The 19,820-nt window shown below is 40.8% G+C and overlaps 1 protein-coding gene across 6 annotated transcripts in view; it reads left to right on the top strand.

Annotated features, from left to right (window-relative positions):
• Positions 1-298: 298 nt before the first annotated feature.
• The window catches only part of CCDC88A (coiled-coil domain containing 88A), a 63,509-nt gene continuing 43,987 nt past the window's right edge, over positions 299-19,820 (top strand). For 2 of the 6 annotated variants that reach the window (XM_056487174.1, XM_056487171.1), the window contains exons 1-4: positions 301-1,074; positions 1,176-1,276; positions 14,817-14,925; positions 17,587-17,656. In XM_056487174.1, the coding sequence (XP_056343149.1) occupies positions 1,012-1,074; positions 1,176-1,276; positions 14,817-14,925; positions 17,587-17,656 (343 nt within the window). In that variant the 5' untranslated portion in view covers positions 301-1,011. Of the gene's footprint in view, positions 1,075-1,175; positions 1,277-14,816; positions 14,926-17,586; positions 17,657-19,820 lie in introns of all 6 variants that reach the window. The other 4 variants (XM_056487176.1, XM_056487175.1, XM_056487177.1 and 1 more) reach the window with 3 other exon arrangements.

The raw sequence follows: 19,820 nt of genomic DNA, 5'->3' as shown, positions 1-19,820 counted from the left end.
CGCGCGGCGGCGGAGGGATACCCGGCTGCGGGCGGAGGGATCCGCGCGGCGGGGCCGGCCCCGGGCAGGGGGAGAGAGCGGGAGGCAGGCGGGGAGGGAAGGAGGGCGAGCCGGGGGGGCGAGCGATGCGGCGCGGCCGCGCTGCCTGAGGCGAGGTGGCCCCGCAGTTCCGGAGGACGAGGGTGGGGAGCGGAGCCGGTGCCGCGGGAGCGGCGGCGGAGCGGCTGCAGAACAGCTGGGGAGGGGTCAGGGGCCGCTCCGGGAGCGGCGAGGGGAGAGCGGAGCCTGAGGGGAGCGGCCAGCGCGGGGGAAGGGCGAGGCTGCGGGGCCGGGCGGCGTGTGCCGGTCGTGCCGCTCTCTGGCGTCGTAGTTTAGTGGAAAAGGGAAGGGCTAGAAAAGGGAACTGATTTAAAATAGCCCCCGATCCCTGCGGCGGCCGGCTCCCCGGCGGTGGCATTGCGGGGGGCAGCGCGGCGCTGGTGCAAGCCCGGGGGGCTCGGCTGCCTGAGGGGCGGGGGGCGCTGCCCGAGCTCCGCTCGCCCGGGCTCGGGGCTTTTTTTGTGGGGAAGGGGCAGGATGAGCCTGCGGAGTTTGGCTGGAATTTCTCCTTCCTTTCTGAGGCGCTGCCGCTGCTGAAGCAGATTTTTCCTTCCTCTCTCTTTTTTTTTTTTTTTTTTTTTTTTTGTCTGATGCAGAATCCCAGTAGCTAGGCAGCCTCCCTCTTTTCTTTCCTTCCTTCCTTCCACCCCTTCCCTATGTAGGGAGAGGCATCAATGGAAAGGCTGAAATATGCGTAGATGGACTTTCGGATGCATTTTTTCTTGAAAGAGGAAGACAAATCCTGCTTGCCAGTGCACTCACTTTTGTTGCTGTTGCATCGCTCGGTAAAAATGGGGTTCACTCACTCCAGCTGAATCCTTGGAGCATTCCAGAGAGTTGCTGCAGTGAAGGACTTATCCTTAATTTTCTGCATCAGAGGAGCTGCATTGATGTTAACCATTTTTTTGTAAAATGGAGAACGAGATCTTCACACCCCTTCTGGAGCAGTTCATGTCGAGCCCTCTTGTCACCTGGGTAAGCGTTCATTTTCCTCCCCTCACCCGTTCCCGGCTTATTCATTGTTCCAGCGAGGTGGAGTTGGTGTCACCGTGCTGCTGCTGCTGCTTCTGTTCCAGGTGAAGACGTTCGGGCCGCTGGCTGGAGGAAATGGGACCAACCTGGAGGAATATGTGGCGCTGGTGGATGGAGTGTATCTGAACGAAGTCATGCTGCAAATGTGAGTGTGGGCAAGCGCTGCCTTGGGGGAATTTTTTGCTAGCTTATCTATCTTCTTTTTTTTTTTTTTTTCCTGCCTTATAAAAAACCCTTTTCCCTCATCTCCCCGTATTGACCTTGGTGAATTACTCTCATTTGTGCGTGACACGGTCATGTGGGGAGTTGAGAGGAGGCTTGGGATGGTGGCAGATCCCGGCTCTGCACAGCTGAATGTCCAGGCAATGTATTTTGCAGGATGTATAGTGTGATACAGGCTGAATCATCATTGTAGAACTTACTGGAAAATGGGATGACTGTAAATAGTTTCCCAGATTTCCACTGAGAGGAGTAGAAAAGGTTCATCCTGCTGTAAGTCATGCTCATAAAGAAAATTTTGAATAAATTTGCTTGGCTAATAAGGTTCTAATCCATATCTTGGTGCACGTGACATGCAACTTAAGGATGGCGTGCAGCTCACACAGGATTGTTCATTGAGCAAAGGGACTGCCCTTAAACTCCTTCATCTTCGTTTTCCATGCTTCCAAATTAGAGTGGTAACAGTTGAGCAGTAAAACTGATGCTTTAATTGTGAGTGTAGAGTGTTTTCTGGCCATAGCCAACAGAAGAAACGTTTTTATATGGCTTTATAAACTGCTTATTGAAAACTCGGGTTGTCAGAAAAAATCCTTTACAGTGGCTCTCTGTTAATCATAATTTTGACTGGAATGTTGCCCACTACTGTCATTCTGGGGAGTAACACTTGTCAGGTGTCTAGTGATATAATCATAAAAGTGTTACTAGTGCAAAAATTTCTACATACGTTTTTTTAAAAAAACATTTTGAGTCTCTGCAGAGAAATTCATCAATTTTCTGTGTAGGTATGAAAAGTTGTGGGCTTATGGCTGGCTGGGTGCATCCATCAGTGCATGAGCAGCTTGTGTTGGCAGCTGTTCCTCAGGAGCACTGCTCAGGATGGGCATCCTCTTGCTCTGCTTTTAGCTTTTATTCATATTTAGTGCTTTAAAAGTTTTTACCCTTGGTGGAACTGATAGGTGTCAAAAGAGCAACACTTTACCACATTTAAGTGTGAATTCACAGCTTTTTGAAACCAGTATTTGCTTTGTCACCTACTTCTGTGCAACCAAGACTCCCAAGTATTCACTCCTAATACTCACCCTAATGTTGGAAAACATGGAAAACTTGGTGGAATGGAGCTTTTTGGAAAAAAAAAATTCTGAGCGAATTCTGGCACACTTTAATGAGAATTTTAAGTGATGCATTTCACTGAAGAATACTATTTTTATTTTGTAGCTTTTTTTTTTGGACTGCATAAAATAAATAAATTGTCAGCTGTGGCCACACATTTGATATGTAGAGCTTCTATGGGATAAAAAAGTTGGACAGCTGGAAGGCAAATTTAGCACTGGAACAAGGTGATTTTGGAGAATATAGTCTTAAACTTTTTTCAGTCAATTTTTTAATGCTGAGTATAAATTGATACCTGATGCATGTATGTGAAATGGAAAACTGTGGAGAAGGAACATTGCCATGCCTAAGGCACTGTGTGTTGAATTTGGCTGTGACTTTGTGCATCCTTGACCCCATGCCATGATTACTGTACTTAAGAAGCATTGGGTGTGTATGTGTAAAAAATACACATTGGAGATTTTTTAAATCTCTAATTTTTTAAAAAATTAGTTTGGTATTAAGAGCAGTGAAAACTGCTTCAAACTGGAGGTGTGTGGAAAGCATTGGTGCACAAAAAAAAAATAGTTTTAGAAATATGTCACTACACTGGCAGGTTTTTTGGGAACTGAGATGTATAACTGCTGGTTACTGCTTAGAACTGCCTCTCAGAACTCTGTTCACATTTTGGGAAAGTTCAGTTTGTTTTGGGTTTTGTGCCAGGATTGAAATAGGGGAAAAATTGTTTCATGTTTTGCAGTGTGGTCCTGTCTGTGGTGAAGTCACTGTGGAAACCTGTGTTAACTTTTAGTCCTGCTCACTTTGAATATCCAACTATTAAGCAAGTGGCTTCATTTGCAAGAAAAAATCACTTCAGAGATCTGGCTTTAATTAATCATCAGTACAGATTATTTCCAGTGTTTTCCATTTTTATTTCTCTTTTATTTTCCTTCCATTCTTTACTGCCATACATTGAGGAAATGTGGCAGAAAAAATTGTGTCATATGACTTCAAAAGAAAAGTTTTTCTTCAGAGGGCTGGGGAATTGCTTTTGGTTGTTTGTTTTGGTTTTTTTTTAAAGCTCAGTGACTTCACATGCAAACTAGAGGTCTGTGGTTAGGAGCTATGGCAGTGGGGGCTGTTAGAGGTGCTGTGGTCCTGCTGCACATTTACTTTAATACTTACTTTATTCTTGCCAAATGTTGAAAAAACAAATTCTGTGACCATAAAAGTGAGTGTTAATATTGGATTAGGCATGGTTTGTAAACAGTTACACAGTAAAAAAAAAAAAAAAAAGTGGTTTGTTAGTTAGAGAAGGTTTTTTGTTCAGTTAGAAAAGAGTTAATCCTGTCCTCCATCATCTACAAGTGAGAGTCCAGCATTTGTTTCTCCTTGTGCTTGTCTGGATCAAACTTTATTTTCTACAATTGTAATGATTCAGACAAGGAAGAGAGGTGTCAGCATTGGAATGGTTGCAAGATGTCATGGTGCTGAGATTGTGGCATTTATCAGCACTGAGTTTATTAGCACCTCATCCATGAGAGAATTCATTAAATTCCTTTATGTTTTTTTATCTTTGGGTGTTTCATGTGAAAATTTTACAGATTCTGTTCATTGTCCAGTTATACCTGATGGGCTCTTCCTTGCTGGAGATGCTACAAGCCAATTTAATCATTATTTTTAAATTTTATTTTTAATTAAGGAGAGTCCCAGTGTTTATAGTATTAGCTTCTAACTTGAGAGAATGTCTCTAATTTCCTGTTTAAATTTAGGTCCCGTTCTTCAGAAGTATCTGGTTACTTACCTTCTGCTGGGATCAGTCAGTATCTGATGCTTGTGGATAGAAACCCATCTGTCTTTCTAAATCTGAGCCTTTATCTTGGTGCTCTTTGATACAAAAAAGGGGTCATGCTTCTTGGAAATAAATCAGAGCACGAGAGATCACTGCAGTGGTGTTCTGCCCTGGCAGGGAGGTGGAGGGGCATGCCAGGAATGCTTCATACCTTCACTGCACCTCTGTATCATAATGTTCCTAAAATGATCTTTATGAAGTGCTCAGTGGAGTCTGTTGTGTGTGGTACTGAAATCGGTGAACCAGTGTAATTCAATGGATTAGTCACCTGTTGCACACCCAAGTGCAACTGCAGTAAAATAATACTCAGTTGTCCTGGTGATATTTTTCCAGAACCTGATTAACATCACCTCAGGGCTTTTTTTAATAGTCTTAGCACTGTGCTGTTTATAAACTCCACTGGTCCAAAAGAATCACACTATTTTTACAGAAACACTCATTTTCTAAGTGGTATTTATTTTCATTTTTGATAGATCTTGTTCTCTGATATTTGTTAACTGGATTCCAGTAGGATTGGGTAAGAAATGATGAAAGTCTTTTAGTATGAGCTGTGGTTCCCAAACTGACAAGAGTCTTGCTGGTTCCTTTGAATAAAATGAGACAGCTGCAAGTAGTTACAGGATGGAGGCTTTCATTGCATTTACCACCACCATTAATATTTGGTCAAACAACAAAGACTTGAAACAGTATTTTAGCTCTAATTGTTTTATTTTACTGTGCTTTGTATTTGTGGAAATAAATCTGCTTTAAGGGAACTATTGGACCAGACTATGTGCAGAGTTGGTAATGTACAGAACCAAACTCTGGAACTGAGTGAATTTAATCCACTGTCTGGAAAACCAGGCTGCTTTCATTCCAGTGTGCCGTTTATAACTTTGGTCTTAATTACATAAATTAAGTGATACTTTCCATATCAGTCTTTGCATCCAGACATGCTGAAAACTACTTGAAAGATGAAGTCTTTTATTCTTCTCCTGGGTTTTTCCCCTTTTACCATTCTCCCAGTGTTTTTGCTGACTGGATCCACTTGCAGGCCTTTCACACCATCAGATTTTCCAGGTGGACTGGCTGCCTGTTTGCTCCCAGCACGCTGGTGGTGTGTGCCTAGAATGTGGACAGCTTCCTTGGCTGCTGTTCTGAGCTCTCAGCCTTCAGTTGTGTGCTTTTTTCCAAGCACTTGAGCTTGCCAGCCCATACTCCTGGCTTGCCTATATCTTCTTTCCCTGAAAACTGGACTGGCTCTGCAGTGCTGGAGCCAGCTGCCTGGCTCTGTGAAAGAGTGCAGCAGCCACTCAATCCCATTAACTCCTTCTTGGGAAGGCCAGGGAGGGAGAGGCAGCTTCAGCCAGCCTCTGCCTGCTGGGGAAATGGAAAAGAGTTTGGGGGAGCAGGAAATCAGAGATTTTGGCAGCAGAAGTGGGAATGTGTGCTTTAGGAAAAAAGGTCAGATATTAAGTCCACACCTTTATCACTGCATGGTGTAGGTTCACACTTCCCAGATGTGCTCTGTCAGGTTTTCCACAGGTGCAAGGTGTCACTTGGACTTTGTGAGAGCTGTTGCTCCCAAGAGTGGTTCTGCAGCAGCAGGGCTGAGATTTTTCTTCAGGAAAGCTGAATTTGTAGCAGTCACTTTCTCTGTGAAGAGGCAAATTCTTTAATAAGTGGTCCAGCACAATGTACACCAGGACTGTTAGAATGAAACCCTTCTGATTAGGAAAAGGAAAATGTAGAGTAATAATGATTAAGTGGACACAGGCTGAGGTGCTTGGTTTTTTCATAGATAAAGGGGAAAATTGCTTGGGTTGATCAAGCTTGAAGTGCTTGATCTTGTCTTGTCTGTGTTTTACTAGTTTTTGTTATGCTTTTGTACCCTGATCTCCACTTCCCTCCATCCTGGCTACCATTATTTATTTCTGAGCAGGAAACTACTCTGCAGTTCACTCTTGTTCCTTGCAAAATTTTGAAAGTTAGGAATTAAATAATCTAACCTTCCTTTACACACACATACACATCCACTTCTTCCCTCTTTCCTTCATGTGCCATCTTGGTTATTTTTCTTTGACTCTGTCTCCTTATTTCTTTTAGTAGCCTGCTACTGACTCCATCCTTACTATAGGCTGGTACCTTGGGCCAGGGAATAAAAACTGAATTAAAAACTGTTTTTAAATACATACAGAGGTTTCTGTTAAGCCTGTCAACCTGTTCCATAAACAGCCATCTTAGATCTAATATCAAAATAACTTGTCTCAGCATTGAAAGCATTCTGGCAGAGAATGAACAAACATTCACTGTGGCTTTGCAGTTTCTTTTTCAGAGAATTTTGCATTTCACCTTCTCCATGCTGTTTCAAAGCACTCTGTGGGAATAACAGGAGCAGTAAAATCCAGGGTTTGAAGTTAGCTGCAGACACCTGGCTGATTAGCTTGTGCCCTTCAGTGCAGGGCTGTGCTATTTCAGATTTCATGGCTGGTCTGGGCATCTCTCCACCACAACCTTTGCAAAGTATTGCTGTGCTCTGATCTTTCTTTTACAAACTAACCTAGTTAACTGAATTTGGGTGCTAAAACATGCTCATCCTACACCAAATTTGAGACTTACTTCTAGATTTTCCTCATTTATTTCTTCTGTTCAAAAAGGACTTTTGATTTTTTGTTTTTGTTCATATGTCCCTCTTATTTTTATTCCCCCTCTTTTTTTTCTCTAAGAAAAATAGCAATTTGTTGCCTTCCTTGTCTTTCATAATTCACCACTTTTCCCTAGGTAGCAATTATTTAGGGATCAGGACATTTTTCCAAAATGCTGCTTTGTTAGAGCACATGACTTCAGTGGTCAAGGATTATTTGGGAGTAGCTGTGTGAGAGTCTCTGTGTTTGTTTACTTTGTTTTAGAGTCCAGTCTTTATCCTGAAGATGCTCCAGAGGCACTGTTTGCAAAATGCCTCCCTTTCCTTTCATGGGATTAATTGATTCCAAGGCTTTGAATTGAAGCCAGGCTACTGCTTGACACAAGCCAAAATTGTCTGATGTTGTATTTTTGGATGGGAAATTGTAAGGGATGAACTCATAAATGGTGCCTGTCGTATTCCTGGCCATTGAGTGAATCTTTGTGTTGCACATTTAGAGACACTCCAATACTTGCTTCCTTTCCTGTAGTGACAGAAGACAGTCCACTTAGGTTTATTACAGAATTTTATCTTGGTTTAAGCTTCAGGGGAATATTTGATTTAGTTTTTCCTCTGTGTGGTATCTTTGTTTTTCTTAAATAAGCCCCTGAGCAAGAAGTGTCTTCTGGAATTTCCTGGTAGCTTGGGAATACACTTGTATATTTGGAGTATTGTGTGTGCTGGGCAAAACCAGAATACAGATGCTAGGAGATGTATGAGAGAATGCAGACAAATGTCACATTGTTACTGGTCTGAAAATGAGAAAAGTTGAAAATGTGTATTTTATTATTACTAATTGACTTATAGAGGGTTTGTTTCCCTTCATGAGAAAGGAAGTTATCTACAGTCATGGTGTTTCAACCAAAAGTATTTTGTGGAAATCTATGCAATGCTATTTTTACAACTGAAGGTCTTTCTAGTCACTAAAACTGCAATATTTGTGTAGCTTTGGTGCCATCTCACTTGGCTGATCACACATCAGTGTTTCCTGTTGTTATTAGTGCTGAGAACTGATGTGTTTACCTGTGGTCAGACTGTTGTGACTCTGAAGCAAGAATTAATAATTTTTTTGAGAAGTTGTAGCTTCAGCCAAGTTTAAAGTCAAGAGTAAAATGAGTGAATGCTTTTCTAAGTCTTTCAAAGGAGAGATAATTTTTGGTGGTGCTGTGATTATCAAATAAAACCAAGTACATGCTGCTGTGGTGCTGTTACCTAGAATAGAAGAAAAAAACCTTGTGCTTACAAATGCCTCTTAAAAGTTTTTTTTCTTCATGCTTCAGTAGAAAACACTGCATATATGTCTATTGCTTTTAAATCCTACATAGCAATTTTCCCTTTCCTTTTCATAGCCACTTTCAGGAGCTCATCACAAAGTCAAGCAGTTCTCAACTGCTATTAGTTGGTACTGAACTGAATAGATCTTGAAAATTTGGAGTAGTTTTGGAAGTAAAAAATGTTGGTTCTGAGGGGGGAAAATAGCAAGCAGTGCTTGAAGTAGAAGTCAAAACTTTAGATTTCATGGTCCTCAGTATTTTGCTTCTGTGGAATGTCCATGCTCTTGCTTTCCTCTCCTCTTTTGCATCCATGGGCACCTTCTGGGTTTAATTTAATTTGGAAAATTGTGTGGTGCAAGTGCTACAGCAGTATAATTCTTCCTTTTCAAATGATATTTCCTGCTAAACCTCCTGTAGTTAAAAAAACCCTCCAAAACCAACCAAGCAAACTAACAAGATATCCCTTGAAAGATATTTAGATTTGTTGGAGTGTTTGTCAGACTTTCTGGTTCTCATATATTTTTCCTCAATTAAAAAGTTTGTTTGTTGATGTTTCTTCTAGGAATTACCAAATTTTGTATATTAGGTGTTCTGTGCTGCTCTGAATCCTATAGATTTTCCTTTCTGTGAGTGACACTTGTTAATTTGGTGGCAGCCAGGTTACCTTTTGCCAGCTGTGGAGCAGAGGCTGCTCCACATTCATTGATTTGTTGTGGGGAGCTCACCCATCAGCAGTGACTCACTAGGTTCAGTTTTTGGCAGAAAACTTTATTTTTTTTACATACTACCTTTTAGTGTGATAGGAAAAGAATGGTCAGGGTGAAACAAAAGTAATGAAGTTATTTCATACTATTTGGTGGTAAGGACAGTGGTTGCTGTATAAACTTGGAAATTAGGGGGTTTTTGGTCTTTCCCACAAGAGTGTGCTTAGTCAATGACAGGGGAGCTATTTTGCCTCCTTTCTTCTTTTCTCACACATGTAACTCACCTGCATCCATCTTCCTTACTGCAGCTAGGGAAAAGAGAACAAAAATAAATGGGGGCTGTTCTAGACTTAATTTTGTTGTGATTTTTTTTTTTTTTTAAACCCTGGGAGGAAGAAATGAAAGGTCAGTCAGCAGACCTGTTGAATGCACATTCCCATGTAAATCTGGGGGGATGTGAGGGGATGTCACTTCACACAGAGGTTGTGATGTGCAGCAGGTCCCCATCCCTGGAGCAGGGTGGCACAGGGGTGTTGAGCAGGAGCCTTGGGAAGCTGCAGCTCCTGTGCTGGCAGTGCCCTGGGAGCAGTGGAGCTGCAGAGATGCTGAGCTGAGGCTGGCACAGGGAAGCTGCCTGCATCTGCTCAGTATCCATGGGAATGATCTTGGCACAGCTCCCTGGGATCCCACCAGCCACTCTGTTTGGTTTAGGCCACTTGGTCGTGGTTTGGTTGTTTTTTATTCTTAAGTAGACATAGGGCTTCAGCCTCCCAGCAGTTTATGATGTTGGACATAATCCTAGGAAGTGGGGTTTTGTGCAAGGGCCAAGAGACTTTGCTGTTAGGCCTGCTTCCCAAAGCATGGTCACGAGGCAGAAAACGTTGGGTGCAGCTGTTGGGCTTCTGGCACACACAGGCAGTCCTTGCTAAGAGCAGACTTAGCAGAGTGTCCTTAAAGTGAGGTTTTAATACTGATCTTGTGGCAAAGGGTATCTCAGTGCTTGGGATACCTTCAGATGTTTGAGCAGATGTGTGCAGAACTGCACGACTGTTTCTGCTGTGCAGTGGATTTTGCTCAGTCTTGAGGGTAGAAATACAGGTGTTGTCCAACCTAGATTGTCAAATATTTATGCAGTTTGAAGATTATTAATTTTTCTCCAGTTTTGTTTTGACTTTTTTATTGTTTTATCAGTAAAAGGACACTGTTGGATTAAATCTCTTTGTCAAACACATTTTGAGCATGCTTATTAGTATATGATGAAGATGCTGCTCTATTAGTTGAAGTCTATCCCAAAATTCTGTTATCAGTAATTACTGAAATTTTTGACAGATACCAATAGTGAGCCTCAGCATTCCAGTTAAAAGGACTTTGCAGAAAATAAACTTCATTAGGCATTCTATCCCAAAATTCTGTTATCAGTAATTACTGAAATATTTGACAGATACCAATAGTGAACCTCTATGTTCCAGTTAAAAGGACTTTGCAGAAAATAAACTTCATTAGGCATGAAGCATTGATTTGCAGCAGTGAATGCTGTGCTGCTGTAAGCTAAAGCACAGGGTAGCATTTCCCTGAACTCACCAAATACATCAAACAATGGTATATTTCAAATTAGGGTGTGTTATGATACCAGACTTAATCATTAAGCACCATCAAGGAACAGATGGCAAGGGAGGACACAACTGGTTTGCAGTCTGCATAGATTTAAGCACAAGGCCATTAAGCTATCACATTCCCATTTCTGATAGATTTTGGTCAATGAAAAATTAAAGACACATAATCCCTGATTATATGAAGTCTCAATCTGTGATTCATGACTCTGGTAGTATTTCAAAATCACTGAAGTTCTGTAATCAGGAGTTTTAAACTAATGCATTATTGGGATAGATGCTCCTGTCTGCTTTTATTGCTATTGAAATTAATGTATCTTGTCATAAGTAGGTTGCTCTTAAATGTGAAATTGCTTAAGGGTATCTTTTACTGCTCTGCTTCCTATCGACTTCTAGACAGATTTGCCCTATTTTGCTGGGCTGTTTGCCACTGAAGCAGCTCAGTATCCCCACCTCATAAAAGGAGCAGGTCAGAGCATGGATGGCCTTAAAAATGTTTCTAGTAGCCACCAGAATCCTGGGTTTTTAAAAAGCTGCTTTTTAAAGCTGTGTCTTAAACTGGTTCCAAAATGGACCTTTTGATCTTCAAAATTATTGAATTTGCATCCTGTGTTTCCACCAGTTTATTTCAGTGTCACTTGGCCTAATGTATTCTAATAAACAGAATTGTTCTGCATTAATAAAATATAAACATTTTACTGGTCATAAAATTCAACAGCTCAACATAACGGTGCAAGTGCTTAATTAAAATATTTATTAAATTAATTTTCAAGAACTGTAAATGAATTTAAAGATGCTCTTAGAAAGTTTTGGCTGTTCAACTTTAGAATTTTATCTTTCTGTATGAAAAATAGGTGCACATCAGACTTCATGTGTGGTAAAAAATATTAGTATGCTATGACTTGGACCAGTCTGAAAAATTCTAGTTCTGCAAACAAGACAAAATGGAAATGTGTAGCCAACATCCTGCTATATTATTTCCTCTTTGAGAGGGACAAAATATGACATCAATACTTAAGATGATGAGCTATATTGACTAAATAAATAATATTTAAAATGCTGTTTAGTGCATTTGAGAAAATGACACCTGGTTATCAGTATTGGAAATGAAGGTGGGTTTAGTTATTTTTTTTTAAATAAGGAATCTCCTGTTCAAGGACCTAATCATGGTCCTTTCATAGCAGTGGTGTGAGGGAGGATCTGTCAGGTCTGTGCTTGGCTGTTCCATCCACAAACCTGACAGCTGTAACACAGTCTGAAAGGTAGAAATAAATCAGTGACTGAAGATGAGGGAGCTGTGCCCAACACCAGCACAGAGGGCACCTGGTGGAAGAATCCCTTGGTTTTCAGTGTTTATTTTCATTTTAGTAGGTAGCCTGTAAACAGTCTGTGTTTGTAATCATTTAATGACATAATCTGGTTAGAAAGTTCCCAGTTACTGCAGCACTGAGGAGAAGTGCAGGGTTTCACTCTGGGAAACAGTGGAAACAATTCTCTGTCCAAGTCACTCATCCTGGTCATGGCTAACATGTATTAATTGAGAGTGACTTCCCATGGTTGGAGAATAATGAACCAAGAGGACATTCATTACCAAAAATACCAGAAAAAGGAATCTACTACCAATAGTGAGTTATTGAGGGTACATGTTTAATTAAATCAAAAATGATTGGAAGAGATTAGTAGAGTTAGTACTGATATCTCACTACCTTGATTTCATTGAACCTTAAAAAAAGGGGGTTAAAGTTCTTTTTTATTCTTTTAAGTTCTGCTGAAAAATGTTAAGGGAACTTGGAGTTTGAGGTTTCTGTTGGCCCCTTTGCCATAATCTGGGAAAGTTTAAAATATTTTTTTTTTCTGTGCACCAGGTTGTCCCAAGGCTAACATTCTGATTTTAACAGCTCTAGCACAGCATCTTGAAACTGGACAGTGGAGTTTTCCAAAGTGGTAAAAACACAGTTCAGGGCACATCTGTGGCCCAAGTTTTCCCACCACAAATTCACAACCTCAGTAAACTGCTTCCTGCAATTTAAGCCAACAACAAAAAGCCAAACCAAAACAAAAAACCTCCCCAACTTTCTGTTTTAAGCTACAGGAATGAATCATTTTGGCACTAAGCAGGTCAGTTTTGTCATAGAGGGAGGTGAGGTGGTCAGGGGCTGATCCCCTGGTGTCATGAAGATCCAGTGCTGTGCAAATATTCAAGTTTTTGTTCATCCAGGATCAATCTCAATATCCTAATGCAGCTTTGGGAATGAGAAAATGGAAAGCCTGAGCTTTTTATGACGTTTGTGTTGTCAGTTCTTTATGGTTGCACGCTAATTTTGGTGTCAGTGCTGAAAATAAGAGCTGGCACAATGTCCAGGAAACCCCTGTGCCCTGTTGTGAGTGCTCTAAAGGGAGAGGCATCTGAAATGTGTGGCTGTAGAAATGCTGCTGAAGATGATGAAAAAGCCCAGAGATAATCCCCTGGTCATTAAGATTAAAGATGAAGATTAAGGGCCCAAATCGGCCTTTTGGAGATATGTATGCAGGAATAGGAGACTTCAGCTGATCTCTGTAGGTCAGCAGGATTTATTGTGGATTTTCTCTTCTGATTTTAACAAATTTGAATGAATTCAGTGTGGAGAGGAGTCCAGTTCTGTGCATCTGCAGAGCAGAATTATTTTTAGCCCATTTAGTTGCTTTTAAAGCTACAGGTTGGCTGAACTCATGATAATAAACCCAAGGTCACACCTTAGTCACATGGCTTGGCTAATATGTTCTAGAATGTATTTTAATTGTTAGTAATATTTTTAGGAACATGGTGATGAACATTTAGGAATGAGGCAATTACCCCTGTCCTAATTTTCCTAGATTTATAGTAATGAGTATAGAAAAAAGATCCTATGCCTACTACTTTTCTTTTAAAAATGTCTGTTGGAGGTACATTTTTTATATGACCTGACTTCCTTTCCCAGCAGTGGTTTTTTTCTATTATTTCTATTTGTGTTTACAGGCCAGGAAATGCTGGTAACAGTAAACTGAAGAAAAAGCATAAATATATATTTGAAAAAAACCTGATATGCTAAAAGTTAAGCAAGCTGTAAAAGGCAAATAAAGTTTGTGTAGGTAACTTGTATATAAGTGAAAAATATGTAATTTTTGTACAGGGAGTATGTGAAACTACCAGTTAAAGGGACAAATTGCATCAGAGGAAGTCATGATAACACAATGTTCAGGTCACTTTTGTTTTATAGCAGATGACTTCTCTTTCTGCATTTGATTCTGACTCTAATCCTTTGCCTGTGTGTGAGTTATTGAATTCCATTACTTTTGCACTTTACCAGGATCATTCTCCATTGCTATAATATTTTTTGAAGGTTGTTTTTTTGGTTTTTTTCCCTCCCAAAGTTTGCCAGTGGCTGTTCTGGAAAGTGTATTCTGTATTCCATTGTTGAAATCATTAATGGCAATGTTGAATAAAGCCAGAGCCAGCAGACACATATCCCTGCAGGGAGCCCTGGTTTGAAAAGTTGGTAGTTTGTTTCTGAGTGCAGCATCCCAGGCAGCTCTCATTTATCTGATAATAATATCATTAAACACTACAATAATGCCATTAAATATCAAAAGTTGCATTGTGCAGCTGTATCAAGAATCTGTGAAAGTGGGAAACTTCACACTGGCCATCCCTTAGGAATTCTTTCATTTCAGAGGGGGTTATGGGGGGTGCTTTGATTCTGCATGGTTTTCCATGAGAAATCCCAGAGAATGGTTGATGTGCTGTCCTGTGTGTGTTAGGAGGTATTGAAAAAGGGTGACTCATCTGCATTTCCTCAGGTCCTTTCTGTTTGTGAAGGAAAAAGTGATTGATTTCCTCCCTGAAGCCAAGACAAACCAGAGAAAAATCTGGTAGTGTGTGACAGTGCATGACAAAAACTCCAGTTAATAATCCTTTTGTTGACACATTTCAACAACCTGTACATATATTTTAAAATCTGTAAATATATTTATATTTATAGTTTAGTGTGTGTTAGCACAATGTGTTTCATATTCATCATCATTCTAAAAGTTAAAAATTACATTTTGTTCCTCATGGTAGTGAAATACCACCACAAGAACTTTCCTGTCAGACACATTTCCTGGGAATTGTGGTGGGTGCTCCCAGTTTGAGGCTGCACTGATGGCAAACAAGGATGTGGGGCTGAGCTGACTGTGTCAGAGACACATTTCAAGCTCTTTCCTTAAAGATTTATGTTCAATGTGTTTAATTTTTTCTTTTTTCTTTTCTTTTTGCAGCAATCCAAAGTCTGCTAATCAGAGGATAAACAAAAAAGTCAACAATGATGCATCATTAAGGATTCAAAATTTGTCTGTTTTGGTGAAACAAATAAAAACTTACTATCAGGTCAGTATTTGTTTGTTGTGTTATGTTTTGCCTGGAATTATTTCTAAATTTTGTTCTGTAGTTATGGCATTAAGGGTAACAGGAATAAGATCAACAAGAAATACTTGTATGGATGATGTTAAGATATGTAGTCAAATTTCTTATCATTGTTTACAGGTATAAAAGTGGTATGGACATACTTTAATATGAATGATGATTTTTTTATAGAATATATATACTCTGTATGTTCAATTACTCCTATGGTGCAACAGAAGGCACAAGCTCTGGCAGGATTGATCTTTATTGGCACACAAAGCATTCCCTGTCCTCCACTGGCCTTGTGCTATCACCAGGCAGAATTGCTGGCATTGAGGTTCCTTTGGGTGATTCAGGATTGTGGATGTTGCTGCAAACCTTTGTGATAGAAATAAGTTTATTAGAGCTTTTTTAAAATTAAAAAAAAAAATACAGTTTTTGAAGAGATGGTAAATCCAGTCAGCATGCCTGTAATGGTCCAAGCTATACTGAGCTGCCCTTTTAACTGTTTTATACACCTTTCCCTCCCAGTCTTTCAGGGTTTTGGTCACCATGCAAACACTTGAAGGGCTGGTGTTTGTATCAGGAGTAATGGCATTTACTCTCCAAGCTGGAGAGCTCCTTAGAATCTGAAATTGCTTTTTCCATGTGCAGATACTCACTCCCTGCAGTGCCTGCAGGGAGCTTTGTGCTTTGTGGTAGTTGAAGTGTTAAAGGATGGGCTGTTCCACCCAGGGGTCAGCTGAGTTCCTGTCACCTGTGAAATTCCCCAGGGCAGGAAGGCTGGGGCTTGATGGATGCCTTGGAATCAGAATGAGAGGCCTCCCTTAGCCTGGGGTGAGCAGGAGCCTCACAGCCCAGTGCTCCTGGAAGCTGAGTGTGCCCAGGGGTGTTCCCTGGGGATCCCAGGGGAGGGCAGAGAGCACTCCCTGCACCCAGAGAGGATTGTACTCACTGCTGGAACCACTGATGAATGAGGGAATGTGGAATTTTCAGCGTTTCTCATTGTGAGCTTGTCCATGCTGGTTTGTTCCTTTTGGATTTAGAACAACCTTCTCTCATTTAGTGAAAAATCACAGCAGTGCTTTGGATTTACTTGTCAAAAAACCTGCACTGGTAGAATATAACATTCAAAATTAAGGTCTTATGTTAGATTAGTCAGGTTTTTTATTCCTGCATCATCTCTGTTGTCCTCTGGAATTACAGTTCTGGTCCTGAATTTGAGTGTGTACATTTCTTGGCAGTGTGGAACTGTTCTCAGCAGTTAGTTTAAGACAAGTGATTGTCAATTTTTGGTGGGCTCAAGAGGTTTAATCCAGTGAGCAGATTTGACTGAGGATGTGGAAATCTTCAGTAAAATAAATGTTAATGAGCTGTAAAAGTTTGTGCAGGCAAAGCCAGTGCTGAGGTTAACACCAAGTGACAGAAAAGGTGTCAGACATCTCTGGGGCAGGGCAGAGGTGGTGTAAGGAAACAGGTGATCATGTCCATGCAGCACACACATTTTGGTTATGCTCTGCTTTGATATATGATCAGCTTTATGATAGCATCATGGAATTATTTGAGATACCAAAAAAACACCCCTCAAAAAGCCACTCTAAAAATAAGTGATTTTCTTTCATAGTAGCTGTTGCTGCTTATTAATCAATTCTGATACCATTTTGTTGTTGTATATTAACTAGTGGGAACTTTTAAGTATAGCTGTAGCTAATAATTTCTACAGGTGTTTTTCAAGAGACATTGGTTTGGTTGTTTTTTTTCAATTTGACCTAAAGCAAGTGGACTTGTGTTAGGTTATTGCTGAGGATGTGACACCTGATTTGTGCCTTGGGATCTTCTGGAATATGTTGCTTTTGTATTTTATGTAGTCATGGATCTGTCACTGTGGAAAAACAAAAAGCCTGAGTATAGGATGGCATCTGCTGGGAATAAACATCTGGGAACAGGAGAAAGACTGTTCTGCTTGAGGAGAATTAGGCTCTGTCTAGACTGGGGATTTGACCCGATTACAGCCATTTCAGGAGCTCCACTGATGGAATCCATGGAGCAGAGAGGCAGAGCTGCTGCCTGCTGTGTGCCACTTCCAAGCTAAAATTCCCTGTGATGGTGCACACAGGGATGTGCACCTTTGTATTCCCAGCTGGCCCAGTGCCACCGCAGCAAAACCCCTGGGAATTTCACATCCATGTTTGGTGAGGCCAAAGAAACAGTAAAATAAAGGAATTTTTTTTTTTTTTTTTTTCAGTAGAAATGCACTTTAGAGTCAATAAAATAAATACATATCAATAAGTTAGTCAGGGAAATATGAACATAATAAATTTAAAGGGTTTTGCTGCATTCTGAGAGGTGGGATCTCTTTGGCTTAAGATCCCTGAGCCAGCTCATTGCCATGAGAGGATTTTGCTGTGTGAGGTGATTGTGCAAACCAGTAAAACAAAGCTGCTGTAGAAGTAACTCATATTTGTCAGGTTTCTTTTACAATTAGAATGAAAATAATTTAGTATTGTACGAATTGTGTGCATGAAGTCCTGAAAAATATTACAGCTGTTTAATTAATACTGATCTCTCTTTATTGGTTGTTGGTGTTTGATGTTTGCTTCCATTCAGTACATATGATGTAAATAATGTTTTAATTAACTTTTATAGGAGACTTTGCAGCAGTTGATCATGATGTCTCTGCCAAATGTGCTAATAATTGGCAAAAATCCTTTTTCTGGTAAGTTTATTTTTGGCTAAGATAAAAATGTATACTGGTGTGATAATTTATATTCTTTCACTGCAAATGAAGTTCCTATAGGGTTGAGTCATTCAACAGAAGATTGTGTAAATACTTTATCAAATAAGTGGTTTATTAATGATGAGTAATAATGTAATAATGATTTTCTTTGTCCACACAAAGGGTCCACACTCCAAAAAATGTGTTCTGTCCCAGCCTCAGCCCTGGCTCTTGCTAGGATTTATACTGAGTGCATTTCCCAGCAACCAGTGAACCACTGATGGCACAAATTAAAGTTTCATGTACTCCCAGCTACTGCACTTTCTACTTTCTTTACCTGTGTCACTGCTGAAGGAATTGGCAGCTCAGTGCATCTCACTTGATCCAGCTCCTGATCCTTGTTTCTCCCTCCCCCAGACTCTCCTGCTTCTCTTGCATCCTTACCTGAAAAGTATTGCAATGACCTTCTTGTTTTCTCCCCTGAACTGACACTGTCTTCTCCATGCTCCCACCTTCTCTGCTTCCAGCTCTGAGAGTTGCAATTTTCAGACCAAGAAAATTAGCCTGTGTGGAGCCAGCTGAGTGTCCACAGCCACTTGGGAATCTCTGCACCATGCTCTCAATTCCAGAAGCACGGAGCAGACACACCTGGCCTGCATGGAGCCACAGTGGATTGGGCAGAATTTATTTACTTGGGTCTAGTGTGCCCCAGGTGTTCTCCTCCTGACGTTCTGGCACCTCAGCAGAGAGGTCAGGAACTGCTCTAACAGGCTGTGTAGCTTCCCCTGGCTGTTTTGATTTCTTTGGGACATCTTCTCTGCCACCCTTCTGTGTTTGTGGGACAGGGGGTTCCTCATGAGCCAGCAGAGCCATCTGTGTTTGCTCACTTCCCAACCCCAGGGCTCATAACATCAGTATTTTCCACATCCCATCTGCACATACCCCATCTCTGTAGGTACCTTGCTTGAATTCTTTTGGGTTTTACTTGCTGCTTTTGAATATTGCTGCTTTTGCTTCTGAGGTCACAGCTTTTTCAGTTCTTATATGTGCAGCTGCTGTCATATGCACCAAGAAGTGTGAATGTGGTCTCTTCCTTTCCAAAAGAACAGAATGCATCCTGCTTTTATAATTTTGATTGCAGGCTTTCTTGCCTAGAAACCAGACTTACTGGAAAAACAGATTTGAAAAACCCCAGGTCATAGTATTGTTTTGTAGTGACATTATTTATTCTGTTCAAGATGCTGTGAGAAAATGTCTTAACAATATTGTGTATAAGATGACATTTTATTGAAAATGCACTATCAAACCCCACAGAGATAATTCTGCATTCAGTTGTATACATTCAGTTTTATGGTGTGGTCATTTTGAAGGAGGTGTCTTTGTCTTTTGGGATCTGTGGTTTGGCAGCTCTGCTGATGTGTGCTTTGCTCTTCTGTGGGGCTTTTGTTGGATTTGTGAAAAAATTTGGACTTTCCTGTGGTGTAGCCCTCATATTAAAGAAAAAAAAAAAAAAGTTATATTTGGACAACATTCTTGAAGGTGTTTCAGCTCCCTACTGGAGTTCAGTCACAGAGTTTGGTCTGAACTAGAATATAGACCTGGTCTTTTGGCTTCTGTCCAAAACCTTTCCCCTTTGAAAGTGAGGACTGCTCTTGCTGTGTCAGCTTGGAAAAGGATCTCATCCCTCCATGTGTTTTTTAGCTTTTTGTGGGCAGATGCAGGGAAATAAAACCTCAGTGACCTTTGGAGACACTTGCTGTGTAAATCTGGTTGCATGGAGGCAAGCCCCAGAGTAAAAATCGATTCCCTGATAAAGACTTGGATTTGGTCCACTAAAACTTAGGCTGGAGGTGTGATTTTTCACAGGGATGTCTCCCAGTTTTTCCCCTTTGCACTTGAGGAATGATAAGCAGAGAAATCCCAGAAGATGCCAAATTGCAGATGGCAGGAGCAGATACCAGAGGGGCAGTTGGCTCATGGAGGAAAATGCAGGGAGAAGGCTGGAGATGAGGTTTGCTAAAACAGGGATTTTATCAGGAAATATTTCCTGAGCTGATTGGCAGGAATGCAGTTGGAGGAGAGCTGCAGCCTGTGACTGTAAATGTTAAATTAAATTACAAGGGGATAATGATGAGGCAGAGGGGAAAGGGAAAGATGAAAACAA

This window comes from Oenanthe melanoleuca, chromosome 3, assembly GCF_029582105.1.
Source record: "Oenanthe melanoleuca isolate GR-GAL-2019-014 chromosome 3, OMel1.0, whole genome shotgun sequence".
In the NCBI taxonomy this organism is placed as follows: Eukaryota; Metazoa; Chordata; class Aves; order Passeriformes; family Muscicapidae; genus Oenanthe; species Oenanthe melanoleuca.
Note: the sequence above shows the minus strand (reverse complement) of the source record. Positions and strands in the feature narration are given on the sequence as shown.